The following is a 14690-nucleotide window of genomic DNA, read 5'->3' as shown; positions in this document are numbered from 1 at the left end:
AAACTCACAATTAACTTCAAGTTGCAGCGGTGGCGGCGGCTTCTAGCTTCGCCGAAGCGAAGGCGTCCTGGATCGCGGAGAATCCTCGGGGCTCCGGAGGAGTTCTCACCTACATCGTCCATATAGGACGACTCGGGAACTCAACTCCTACCCCGGGCAGCTCACCTATCCCCTTATGCCCAGGGGAAAGGTATCAAGCTGTTTGACAGCTGATGCTGGCTGTCAAACCGGCTTTTACGCGAAACAGGCGGGAGGCAGCAAACAGCTGCGACCGACGAAGTCGCCTGCCACCGGAAGTCTCGGCATACAGTATGTCTTTGAACATGATCCAGAAGTTGCAAATAGTATAATAGAATAGAATAGAATAGAATAGAATAGAATAGAATAGAATAGAATAGAATAGAGTTGGAAGGGACCTTGGAGGTCTTCTAGTCCAGCCCCCTGTTTCTCCTTAATTCAAGGTTGCTTCTCTCTTTGATCAGTTTCCAACCATTGTTTCTTGTCCTTCCCTCTGGTGCTTTGGTGAATAACATGATTCCCTCTTCTTTGTGGCAGCCCCTCAAATATTGGAATACTGCTATCATATCTCCCCTATTTCTTCTTTTCTTTAGACTTGCCAAACCCAAGTCCCACAGCCGTTCTTCGTATGTCCAGGCCTTTGTTCATCTTAGTTGCTCTTCTCTGAATTTTTTCCAAACTCTCAACATCTTTTTTGTGATATGGTGACCAAAATTGGCTACAGTATTCCAGGTGTGGTCTTAATAGGGTTTTATAAAGCGGTACTAATACTTTGTGTGATTTTGATTCTATGCCTCTGTTTATACAACCCAGGATTGTATTACTGTGCCTTGTTAATACTTATCTATGTAGAATAATATTAATATCAATCTATTAGTTGGTATTAAACTTCTGGGGCCAGTTCAAAGTGCTTTTATTTCCTTCAAAGTCATATGTAGCTCAGTAAATAGGATATATCAGGCATCACATTATCAGTATTAGATTGTCTTGTCCAGTTTGTTCACTTAGAGAAGGGCTGTTAAAAGTCACCCCCCATACACTACCCATTAAATAAGGATAAAACACTGTCTTCTTTGTGGTGGCCCCCATCCTTCAGACCTTCTGCTCCCAGAAGTACACGAAGCCCAACTGCTGACATTCTAAAATCAATTAAATCCATTTTATTCCATGAGTCTTTGGCAGCTCACTCATTGTTATCAGTCATTGGTCTTAATTTATGTTTTGATTTTATTCCTATATTATTTTTCCTTGTTTTTTGCTCTTACATTGCCCAAAATCTCTAGGGATTTAAATGTAAATACTTTTTAAAAAATAGAACAGAAAAGAATCCAATAGAATGACAAGAAAAGCTAAATGCATGCCTGAAATATTATAAGAAATTCATAGCACTCTATACCCAGCCTACATTGATGATATTTGTTTCCATGATTTGGGGATCTGGAAGTAGTTGGGGGAGTAATTTGTAAAGTCATGTGATCTTCCTCAACAGGAGACCAATCTCTGCCATTGTATAAATCTTACAAATAAATTGCAATTTGACATTGGTTTCTACAGTTGTTTATGACACTATTTGTTAAATTTTCCTATCCTATCTACTCAGTACAAATATACTTTGTGCATTGATTTTAGAAACTTGGTTGCACAGACAAACTTGATGATCCATTAAGTGGTTTCAGATCTAAGCTGGTAGGTACAATGGATTGTTGTCAGATCATCCTGACTTCAGTCTCCTTCGGATGCTGCTGCCTTGTGGGCTAGTTTGAATCAATAGATAATGTAGGCATGATGCCTTCTAGGAATTTCTGACCTTAGATAAACTCATAAGCCAATATAACTTCAGGAGAGTAATTTGACAAAACCTGATGTTGGAGATGTAGTTGCAGAAGATCAAGATCTGCATTCTGTTCAGTTGCTGTCTTTGTACACATTACAATCTATCATAGTGTATTGTTTTACTTGTTCTTATAAAAGAATATGTTGCCATCTATGTACAGAAAAGAACTATAGCAGGAATGTATATCTGTGAATTTCCTCAAATCCTGTGGTAGAAATGTTTCTCATTTCAAAGTTTGATTTAAAAAAAAAAAGTCAGCATTATACTGTGAGTTGAATACATATCTACTTATTAAAGTGCTAAATTATGTTTGTCAATGAGCCAAACTGCAGAAAGTGTTCTGTCAGGTGATTGACATTTCTTCTCTGTGTAGATGATTCCTATTTTGTTTTTTCTGATCTTGCAAATCAAATTTTTGCTTATTTTTTCAACTTACCTGCCATGCAAACATAACATGGCATGAGATATTAGATTGTATTTGTTCTAGCTCCAATCACTACACCCTATAAAGCAGTTACAGAATAGTGAAAAAAAGTAATGACAAATCTCACTTTTTATAATTATAGAACCATTGTAGGTTTCTTCAGCTCTATGCAAGATAATCAGGGATACCTACAATTCTAAATGTGAAAAGATATGGGCCAAACATTTTTATTGGGACCAATATATTTACTCAAGAAGACCTGTGCTATTTAAAAAAGAGATCTCACTTTGCCATGATTCCCTCACTTGTGTGAGGGGGTACATTCTTTGAACGTTTTCTGGGTTCACTTCCTTTATATGTTTGTATCTGCAACTGCTGATTAGGGAGTATGTTATTTCTAGTCAAACTAGAAACCAGATATTGGAGAAAGCTGCTTGTTCTAGTACTGTATTGCAAACATTAGTGTATCTGGACAATGCTGCATCCATGTTCTTTAGGGTAGCTGCTGCTGCTCAACGTCTTCCTCATTATCATTCCTACTGCTGTTGGGTACTGGCAATAAGTTTCATACTACAATGTCTGTGCATGTCACCAACTATCATGCCTGAGTGAATAGGCAAGTTGCTATGGTAAAGAGGAATCACTTGGCTGTAGACTGTCCCAACCCATAGTGTATAATTTTGGTAAGTGTATAATTTTGCTAAGCCAAGATCCTGGCTCTCATCTGCAGCAAAATCTAGGTCCATATTGAATGTAGATTGGTTCTGATGACATCTTCATCTGTATTGTGAAGTATAAATGTAAAAGCTAATTTATATGCTTTTCAATGTCTTTGATGATCTCATTTGTTACTAAATACTAATATGGTTAACGGAACGTAATTAAAGAACACTATTTACTACATGTCCAATAAATTTATTTGCAATTGCTTTGTGTTGATGTGATCCATGGGACTTAGATCAACTAATGGTCTATTTATGAAGTCATCACACGATGACTTTGCAGAACTCTACAGCGGTCTACTCAGTTTATACCTAGCTAATACCTAGTTTGATTATTCCAGTTATAATTGCATTCATAGACTGAGTTTGTGTGGTGAAAGGAATATGCAAACTATTTGACTGAAACTTACTAAGGAGGAAATTCACATCACACCCTAATCATTCCAGAGTCAGTTCATGAACAAGTGGATAAGGATCATGCAGTCAGAAGCAGAAAGACTTGGTATAGTAAAGGAAACTATACCAAGGAAATGAAATGAATGCTGAACCATGTTGGCAAAGGGGCCAAAGTTTGTGGCTACTGTATGTAAGACATGATAGAGCAGGCTTGCTATCTGGTTTACTTGCAAATCTTATAAGCCTCATGTGCCTTGGTTTACTTGGAGAGATCTCTAATGGAACTAAAACCAGAAATGTATCAGTCAGGTTCAAAGCAGAATCATTGTGTCTATCCTTGGTTTTCTAATCAGTGCCAGAGATCCTGGATTACAAATATTTATATGTGTATCCCTGTATCATTTTCCTGCTGGCTTATAAGTGCCTTCTAAAGATAAAAATATATTATTTTTTGTCATATTCCTTTACAATTGCTCAAAATTAGGTTTGTAGGAGTACTCCATTTACTTATTTAAGAATAATGCATTATTAACAATAGAAACCCCCTACTCTGAGTGCGTGAATGTGCATATTGCTATTGATTACAAATATACTCTCATCTATAGGAGCTGTCCAGAAGTTGTTTGAACATGTGCAAAAATTTCTTCATGGTTCATCATACACAAGAATTTCTTCATGTTAAATTATAAAGGTACCCTGACAATAAATGGGTCTACTTGTTCACATGGATACTAAACTCTATGACGAGTACTGGATTTGGTTCTATATCTTTCATGAAAAGCTGATTTTTCAGTTGGAGCTGACACTGCTTACCTTTTTATATTGGGCTCACAGCTCTAAGTCAAACTATATCTTGAATTGTTAAGTGATATGTACAAATTTGTGTGTAGTTGAGCAGATAGATATTGTACATAGGACCTTTGTAAAATATTTTGCTTCAAGGTTGCTTGGGATTGTTTATTTTCCCCCAGTTGTTATTGGTGTAACTTTTGAAAAGTGTGAAATGTGTTTTATAAATGGGACATTGTCCTTGATTCTAGGTCATGCTGGCGGAACTCAAAGGTAAAGATGAAGTATATGCTGTAAAAGTCTTAAAGAAAGATGTCATTCTTCAAGATGATGATGTGGACTGTACAATGACAGAAAAGCGGATTCTGGCATTAGCACGAAAGCATCCTTATTTAACACAGCTCTATTGCTGCTTCCAGACCAAGGTAAACTATCTAGATATATCCCATACCTAACTACTGATGTGGTCAAGGTGTTTGAAGTCTCCTGTGAGCTGAATGATACTCACCACCTGGATGGTCATACAGTTAATAATTTAATTATGCCTTAACATTTACGATTGTCAAAACATGTTAGTAGGAGGGGAATTAGACATCTGGAAAGATAAGTTATGAAATGCAAATATTTTAACAGGTATTTTTGAAATATATAATTAAGTGCAAAGTTGCATTCCCATTTTTAAAATTACATAAGCAGAGAACTGAAATGGAACAGAATCATGGGTTTTGTGTATCTTGCATGAAGCTTGAGAGTTTGTCTCACATTTTACGATGATATAGATTGGTGGAAGACTAATTCATCCATTCCCAGGGGAGGGGTTGATTCTTAAGATTCTCCCAAAATTGTGTTTTGCTGAAGGTTGCTTTCATTTGCCTATTTTGAAATTTTAAGTAGAAATTCCTTTCTTTGTTGGGATTTTCTGCACTTAGATATCGAAAACTTATTTTTTAAATCATATTTAGAATGCTATTTCAATGATTCCACCCAATTCTGTACTGTAAACTCCTTTACAAATGAATTTAATAGATTTTAATATAAAAATAAATGTATTGTCCCTGAAATGCCAGAAGGTGGCACTAAAGATACAAAAAAATACAAAAAAGAGAATTCTTCACCAGTTCTGTTTCTCCTTTTGAAATTGTTACATAACTTCATAGAAATATTGATAAGTATGGCATTCTAAGCAAATTAAATTTCTAAACTTTCAGAATAAACAAAATTTTTGATTTTTATGATATGGGCTGGCAAAATGTCACTTTAAAGCCCTGGTGCAATAGAAATGCAAGCATTCCAACCTGATTTATCTTAGGTGTAAATTTGAGTGTTCTGCTTCTAAGAAATTTCAGGTGCCATTGGTCTCGAGAGCAAATAGATATAGTCTAATATTAAAGATCTGAAAACTTTTATATTTGAAAATAATGTGATACTGTTAAACCTGGCTGAGGTCATGCCTTTATTTAAAAAATATTTAGACACTGAGAGGGCCACAAAAGAATGGTCTCCATCAAATGGTGTATTTCAGGTTTTTATGACTGGATATGTGTTTTGATGAAAATGGCTTTAAAAAAATCAAACTTGTTGCCATAATATTTATTGTTATATTTTAGACGTGCTTGGGTAGATTAGAGGGGGACTATGAATTTCCCACTATCATGTTAGGGCTGGGCAAATTAGAGGGGGACCATGAATTTCCCACTATCATTTTAGGGCTGGGCAAATTTGGGGAAAGAGTATTAAGAGGTTTGATGAGGATGTAGAGATACAAATGTAAATTTACACATTTCATTTTAAAAAAATCTATTAGAATAGGTTTTTAAAAGCTTCCAGATTAAAATAATGTTAGTAATATAAAAAGTTAAATAGACTTTTTTTTTTATTCTCAAGTCTCAAAACCTGGGGAAATGATAATAGCTGCAATTTGTGGATTTCTGTTGTGTTTTTCATTTTAGATTCCCTTTTAAATGTTTTGGTGTGCAATGCTTTTTTTTAACTGCAGGCAAAAGAATATCATTGAATGCTGTGCCGAGCATAGTGAAATTTCTGTTACTAAACTTATTGTGGAAAGAATTCCTTAATCAGAATGTTTGAAATTTGCCTTTCAGATTTTTAAATCTACATATCTCATTTATAGTAGATGCAATAATATTCCTCAGAAAAGCATAACACTTAGTAGTTTATATAGCTGTATCCAGTGCTTTTTTTCTAAAAAAGAAAAAAGGTGCCGGAACTCACACATGTCATACAACCCGCCTTGCCTACCCTACAAGGTTCCATCCAAAAAAGGTGCCGGAACTCCGTTCTGGGCGTTCTATGAGAAAAAAAGCCCTGGCTGTATCAGTCTTTCTGGTGCTTCACATATTCTGAATGAAGTACAGTCTTGTAAGCAGATCAATATTCTGCAACATCTACTGTTTTGAGATATTGTGATTTGGCTGTCTAGTAAAAAAAATATTGGTGTCCTATTTGAATTGGAAACTTTCCAAATCACAGTCCAAACTACTATAGTACATAATTAAAATCAGGGGTAGACTAGGTTTAGAATCAAGAGGCCATAGGTGTCTTTGAGTGCGAAAGTCTCAGGCTGATAATGCTAAGCAAGTGGAGACTTGCTACTTTTTTTTAACTCAAAGATGGAATTGTCTTTATTCCCTTATATTTTTAGTAACATTTCATATGCATTTGTTTAACAACATTAATCCAGTTGCAGGTTCCAGACTGTAAGATGTTCTTTTTTTCTGTTCAAAATTATAGAGAATTTTGCTAATTTCAGCTATGTGATTAGAAGGCAGTCCCAGAAGTGTGAGATGGACTAGGGACCTTAAGATGTCCACCATGCACTAACAGTAGCTAATAAAAATACTGGCCTAGCAGCCAAAAATGGCAGATTGAAGACAGCTCCACAAAAAGCTGTTGTTGTCTCTGGTAACCTTTAATGGACTTTTGCTGACATTGGGACTGAAATGACAAGGCTTTAAAGATTTGTTTATAGAGTCAGGATATGGGAAGAAGAGATCATTTGTTGTATTTTAGGAGAAATTACTGAAATTGTTTATATGTTGTGATGAAGGAGAAAGTCATTTCTTTTTATTTTTTCTTTTCCTTTACTATATTTTTATTTTTCTTCCTTTTCTTTTTTCTTTTCTGTACCTTCAATGTTTCTTTTTATTCTTTTTTAAAGTTTGTATTAGTTTTTATTGTTGTAATTGTAATTTTTAATACAATTATTCATAATAATAAAAATAGGGGTCAATACCTATGGCATTCGGCATTCTAGGCAAAAGCCAGAGTCCAAAATTTTAAGGATTAGTGCTGAAGCTTAGTGTTTAATTAAACACTCTTTAATTAAAACAAACTGATAGTGTTACTTAGTTTGGTTATTGAAATGTCTGCAAGAAAACAACCAAGCTCAGAGAACACCAAGAACCCCTCTTAAAACAAACAAAAGCAGTGGTTTGTCAAAACATTTTTGGTTGTCTTCTGCCAGGTAGCTTCCAGCTATCATTTGTATGTATCCACAGTGCTCTTAGTCCTTTTATTGTATTGTGGGTGGAATAACAAAAGTGGCATTGAATGTATGTTAAAGTTTTTCTCAGTGTCCAAGCTGACTCAACTTCTGGAATTTTGAAAGGAAAGAAAGATGGCAGCTATAAACTATTAGGAGAATTTTTTTGCCGCATCAGTAACCATTTGGACCCTGAGGGCATATTTGATTTTTTGAGAGCATGCTGTGGGCCTTCAAGAAAATGGCTGCTACATGGTACTTAGCCCTTCAGCAGTTAGCAGTTAAAAAAACAGAAAATAAACTGAAAAAAATTCATTCTGCCTAGGTTTTTTTAAAGCACATGGAGATTAAAGTTCAATCATATCTCGCCTCTGAATTTTTTCTAGCCAGGAGGGCATATTTCTGAACAAACCACAAGGGCATTTTCATTATTTGAAAAACCAGGGGTGGGGAACTATGACCCCTTTATGAGGTTGTGGACTTTAACTCCCAGAATTCCTGAGCCAGCCATAGTTCCCCACCCCTGTCCTAAACCCTCCTATGAGGCCTATGTTAAACTAAGAGGACATTCCTGAAGATAAAGATTGTTCTAGCATATAACATGTAGTTCAAGTCAAAGTAATCTAAATAGGATAGGTGTTTAGAGGGTGCCAAGGGAACTGCTCATAAGCACATTTGAACACCTATTAGGGATTTCATATTTACATTAACTTTTCTCTCTCCTTCCCCAAAAGCTTTGTGACCATCAGTATTTCAGTTACACCATTCATTCTGGAAGAGTGACAAGCTCCACTACTGCCCCACCCGCTAATATTTATTGTATCTTTCAACAGGAATGTTAACATTTGCTTATTTTACGAATAATTTCTTAATGAGCACAGCTCTCGTTCTCATTCCAATAAGCCAATTTGTCAGGTCAAAACTCTCTATGTCAGGGCAGAGCTTTACAAAATTCTTGATCTTGTGCATCAGGAACAGGAAAAAGGGACAGTGAGTTCACCACAGCAATTTATACCAAAAGTGTATTTTATTTTATTTTATTTTATTTATTTTATTTTATTTTTATTTTATTTTGTCTTTGAGGTTTTTTTTTATTTCAAGTGGTATCAGCAAATATACTTTTGTCATTTTGGCTACCATTTTACCTCTTCTTGAATGCTCCAGAGATATGTTCATCTTGGAGTATTTTGGAAAGAAGAGAAATAAGCCATTCAGCATCACCTAAGATCTCAAACAGAATATTTGGAGAATTTTGTTCAAAATAGCTTTTTTTTTTCACGAAGGTCAGTGAATGTCACAGACTTTCTAACAAAAATGTCTTAGTGAAAGGCAGTGATTAGTCTCTCTCCTAAAATTGTGAAACCTTCAAATAAATAATTTATTGGGCATTTTGGAAAAATTTAAAATCATGGTTTGTAACTAAGAAATTGAAAAAATCTACCCAAATGAATTCGGTCACAAAATCCATTCATAGCATTGACCAGAGAAGAGAATATTTTTAGCTCAGATTTGAACTATATGGGCCCTGATGTTCTCTGAGTTTGCTTGTTTTCTTGCAGACATTTCATTACCCAACTAGGTAACATCTTCAGTGCTAGAAGGGACTTGAATTTTCTCTCTGTTTATATTCAGTGGCTTGCCTTGTCAGTGTTGATGGGAGAGCTGTTTTCTTCTCGGTAGTTCCTTGATTAGGATGTTGGTTGCTGCTTTATTGTTTGTATATGAACAGAATTGGATAATGAAATGTCTGCAAGAAAACAACCAAGCTCAGAGAGCATCAAAGACTGTACAGAGTCCTATATTTCTTAAATCAAAAAACTATATCATTTGTTTATGAGAGACAGAATAATTCTGAAAGTTGTACTCAATTTTTTAAAGAGCAACTTACACCTTGCAAATTACATTAAAATAACTTATATGGGGGCATATCATATACACAAACATTTTCTAAGCATTTTTTCTAATTTACCTAAGCAGAAAAATAGATATTTAATATATAGATTCTTGGGCAATTTACAAATATATAAAACACATCTTGTATACAAAATCTGTACATAAAAAAAGTTCTGACAAAAAATGGGTATTGATTTTTTTCTATGTATCTTTTTTTTAATGGTGAAGAGAGACAGACAGTGGTAGGATGGTGGGGCCAAAACAGTTTCTCAGAAGTGGCAATATTAATAAATTTAGGATAAAATGGATACTATGTAGATACCTCATAGCAGTGCAAATTAGGTTCATCTCAAATGAGTGTGTTCATCTCATTATGACAAATGGATTAGTTTCTCCTAGGAAAAACGTCTCTGGACTTGCAGTTATATTCGGATCCCATTGACAAACTATGCTATAACAACTTTCCAGTCACCAATCTGTACAGACAGCAATCTACGTTTCTCTAGTAATAATGGCCAGAGGGCTAAGATGTGTCATTTGTGATTTAGAGTGAAAATTAGCTTGACTGGCTGGCTGGCCGTATATTTGTCTGGGACTAATCAATGGCTTGTAATCCGTTTTATCCAACCATCTATTGTGTAGGTTGCTAGGCAGCTAAACCTGTTGTGAAGATTTTGTTATATGGATGTAATCCACTTAAAGTGCATTTACATTGTCTGATAATTCTACCATGTGTCATGTAAGACCCTTGTCAAGGCTCTATTTCATGTTCTGTACCACGGTGAGGATCATTTAGGATTGCCAAGTATCTCTATAGTATAATGATTTTTGGGGAGATATTTCTATTTAAGCTCACAAATACCCCCCCCTTTTTAAAAAAGAAAATCCCTAAAAAGTTCTAGGGAAATAATTTTAGGATGTGACTAAATAATGACTGATACATGACAATAAAGAGTGGAGAACTTTTGTTTGTGTTCATAACAGAATACTACTGCCACCAGAATTTCTATAATGATAATATAGAAATACAGCTTGTGTTTTTTCTTGTAAGGTGGAATCCATCCCAGAGTGATTCAAATATGCATGGCATTAGTAATAGTACTGGCATCTATGCTACTGGTGAGGTAGGCTGCAAGACTTTTGTGTCTTTCTGAGGAATAATCACATGATTATTCATATATAACTATATGTAGCTCTATTTAAGAAACCCAGGTATGTTTCCTGAACTTCATGTCCAGTATAAAAATAATTTCTGTTTTAACAATTCTAGAAATCTTGATTCTTTTAGCTGTATGCATATGAAATGTTAATTTTCTGACTTCTAGTACAAATGTTGGTAACTACATTTGCATTTTTGTACAATTTCATATTGATTGCTTACATAGAATCACTTCAAAGATACAGCTTCAACATCCTGTTCAGATAGGTATATAGCCGTGGTGGCGAACCTATGGCACGCGTGCCACAGGTGGCATGCAGAGCCCTCTCTGTGGGCGTGCGCGCCATCGCCCCAGTCCTAGGCTGAGTTTTATAAAACTTTTTTGTTAAAGTGTTTTTGGAAGAACTAACCCAGGGGTAGGCAACCTTGCCTCTTTTATGACTCGTGGACTTCAACACCCAGAATTCCTGAGCCAGCATGGCTGGCTCAGGAATTCTGGGAGTTGAAGTCCACGAGTCATAAAAGAGTCAAGGTTTTCCTACCCCTGAACTAGCCCATTGATATTCATTAATTCCTGACAAACCTAGCAGACAACTTTGTCCCCCCAAAAGTAGAGAAGGGAAAGAGGGGATCAGCCATATTGGACTTAATTCTCACTAACAGAGATGAAATGATAGAAGATTTTGAAACCACAGGAACCTTGGGGGGGGGAGTAACCATGCAATATTGGAATTCAACATTATGCAAGCATAAGCAATAAAACACAGTCAAATTAGAGTCTTGGAGAGAGCTTGGGAAGGATTCAATGGATGAGAATCCTCAAGGGGAAAACAACTCAAGAAGCTTGGGAAATTTTGAAAAGTGAGATTATAAAAGCCGAGTCTAGCACAATACCAACGAAGAAGAAAAATAGCTCTCAAAAGAAACCAACATGGCTGCATAAAGAACCCTTGAATAAATTGAAAGACAAAAAGGACAAGTATAAAAAGTGGAAAGAGGGGCACATAACTAAGGCAGAATATCAGCAAGTGGCCCGAGCCTGCAAAGATGGAGTGAGGAAAGCTAAGGCTCTAAATGAACTAAGGCTTGCAACAAAAGTCAAAAATAACAAAAAAAGCTTCTTTCAACATGTAAAAAACAAGAAAAAAGTTAAGGAAATGATTGGTCCACTAGTGGAAGAAATTGGCAAGAAGGTGAGAAGCAACAGGGAGAAAGCAGAACTACTGAACTCATTTTTTGCATCTGTGTTTACACAAAGGAAAAAAACAGACCAACCTATCAAAAATAGTACTGTAAAAAACAGTTTAGAAACACAAGTTAAGATAGGCAAGAAAATGGTAAGTGAGCACCTGTCCACCCTAGATGAGTTGAAATCACCAGGACCAGATGGACTACACCCCAAGGTTCTGAAGGAACTGGCAGATGTGATCTCAGAACCATTGAACTATATCTTTCAAAGATCCTAGAGCACTGGGGAACTACCAGAAGACTGGAAAAGAGCTGATGTATTTCCCATCTTCAAAAAAGAAAAAAAAATGGACCCAGGAAACTACAGACCTATCAGCCTGACCTCAATACCTGGGAAGATCTTGGAAAAGATAATCAAGCAAAGAATGAGCGAACACCTAGAGACAAACAAAGTCATTACCAAAAGCCAACATGGGTTTGTCAAAAACAGATCATGCCAGACAAATCTTATTGCATTCTTTAACCAGGTGACAAAATTAGTGGACTAGAGGAATGCTGTGGATATAATTTACTTGGACTTCAGTAAGGCATTTGATAAAGTAGATCACAACCTACTACTTGATAAGATAGAAAATTGTGGATTAGACAGCATCACCACCAGATGAATTCGTAGCTGGCTGACCGGCCGTACTCAGCATGTGGTCCTCAATGGAACTGCATCTACATGGAGGGAAGTGTGTAGTGGGGTGGCTCAGGGCTCTGTTCTGGGCCCAGTACACTTCAACATTTCATCAATGATTTGGATGAGGGAATAGATGAGGAATTCATCAAATTTGCAGACAACACTAAGCTGGCAGGAATAGCTAACACTCCAGAAGATAGTGTTAAGATACAAAAGGATCTTGACAGACTTGAACATTGGATGCTATCTAATAAAATGAAATTCAATAGTGAAAAAAGTAAGGTCTACATTTAGGCAAGAAAAACCAAATGCACAGGTATAGTATAGGTGGTACCTTGCTCAATAGTAGCAACTGTGAGCGGGATCTCGGAGTCCTAGTGGACAATCACTTAAATATGAGCCAGCAGTGCACTGCAGCTGTCAAAAAAGCCAACACAGTACTACGCTGCATTAACAGAGGGATAGAATCAAGATCACATGAAGTGTTAATACCACTTTACAATGTCTTGGTAAAACCACACTTGGAATACTGCATCCAGTTTTGGTCACCACAATGTCAAAAAAGGGTTGAGACTCTAGAAAGTGTAAAGAGAAGAGCAAGATGATCAGGGGACTAGAGGCTAAAACATATAAGGAACAGTTGTTGGAATTGGGTATGTCTAGTTTAATGAAGAGAGGGACTAGGGGTGACATGATAGCAGTGTTCCAATATCTCAGGGGCTGCCACAAAGAAGAGGGAATCAAGCTATTCTCCAAAGCACCTGAAGGCAGGACAAGAAGCAATGGATGGAAACTAACCAAAGAGAGAAGCAACCTAGAACTAAGGAGAAACTTCCCGACAGTTAGAACAATTAACCAGTGGAACAACCTGCCTCCAGAAGCTGTGAATGCTCCAACACTGGAAGTTTTTAAGAAGAGACTGGACAGCCATTTGTCTGAAATAGTATAGGGTTTCCTGTCTGAGCAGGGGTTTGGACTAGATGACCTCCAGGGTACCTTCCATTACTATTATTATTATTATTATTATTATTATTATTATTATTATTATTATTATTATTATTATTATTATTATTATTATTATTATTATTATTATTATTATCCGCTTCCCTCCTTCTCCAGTTCCCCACACTTCTGTTAACGACTTTATCTTCCATTCCATCAGCTTGCCTTCCTTGTCATCCAGTATGTTCTGAAACCTTGGTTTATAAAATGTTTTTTTCTGTTTCCAATATTATCGTTGTGTCTTCTGAGATTTTATTTATCTGAGTATGGTCATTAGTTTCTTCCTTTAGATTGTCAATGTTTGTGTCAGCATTCTCTAGTTTTCCTTCTATTTTCTGGGTTGCTGGATCCTTCTCTGTGGTTGTTTTCTGAGTTTGTAGATTTAAATTAGAAAATTGTTCTTTTATCTTCTTTTGTTATTTTTAACCTGCTCACAAGCTAAAGTAATTGCTTTTTGTATTAATTTCAACATGGAGAGAATTTCTTTCTGTGTTTCATCAGTATTTTTTTGATGATATGGCAAATTAAGGCTACTGGGAACAGATGTTAAAAATGGTGTTTTACTATTTAAAGCTGAGTATGAAACATCCATTTTTATAAGTAGCCTTTATAGATTTATCCAACCAACTGTCCATTCCTTTTTTTTTTTAATAAAATTTTTATTGATTTTTGTAATTAAACAACAAACACTAATATGATGCATTTACATACACAAGCAGAAAAAAAGATAATCCAAGTCAATACATTTTCAGAAACGCTCGGCAGTCCCCGCCTTGCCTCCACCCTCATTCACTTTCCTATCCTTCCTCCCTCTAAACCCACAACCTCTCCTCCTTCCTCCTTCCCACCTACCTACATCCCATCTCCCTTCTTTTTTTTTTTATTTTTTTTTATTTTTCACCATACACCATACACCAAAAACTACATAAACATAAATCTTTTCCTCTAACAGAACAGTGCTTTACATTTTAAATATTCTTTACATCTTATTTACATTTTATATACATCAATAATTATGTCTTTTTCTTTCTCTGTTCTAGCCAATTATAACATTTATTCCAAATTTCATAAAATTCTGACG

The 14690-nt window shown here is 35.8% G+C and overlaps 1 protein-coding gene across 1 annotated transcript in view; it reads left to right on the top strand.

Annotated features, from left to right (window-relative positions):
• The window catches only part of PRKCE (protein kinase C epsilon), a 206989-nt gene that overhangs the window by 136692 nt on the left and 55607 nt on the right, over window positions 1-14690 (top strand). Inside the window, exon 11 of the mRNA XM_015816415.1 lies at window positions 4435-4608. Coding sequence (XP_015671901.1) covers window positions 4435-4608 — 174 coding nt within the window. The remainder of the gene's footprint in view (window positions 1-4434; window positions 4609-14690) is intronic.

Source organism: Protobothrops mucrosquamatus, unplaced genomic scaffold, assembly GCF_001527695.2.
Source record: "Protobothrops mucrosquamatus isolate PMUCROS unplaced genomic scaffold, P.Mucros_1.0 scaffold448, whole genome shotgun sequence".
Lineage (NCBI taxonomy): Eukaryota > Metazoa > Chordata > Lepidosauria > Squamata > Viperidae > Protobothrops > Protobothrops mucrosquamatus.
Note: the sequence above shows the minus strand (reverse complement) of the source record. Positions and strands in the feature narration are given on the sequence as shown.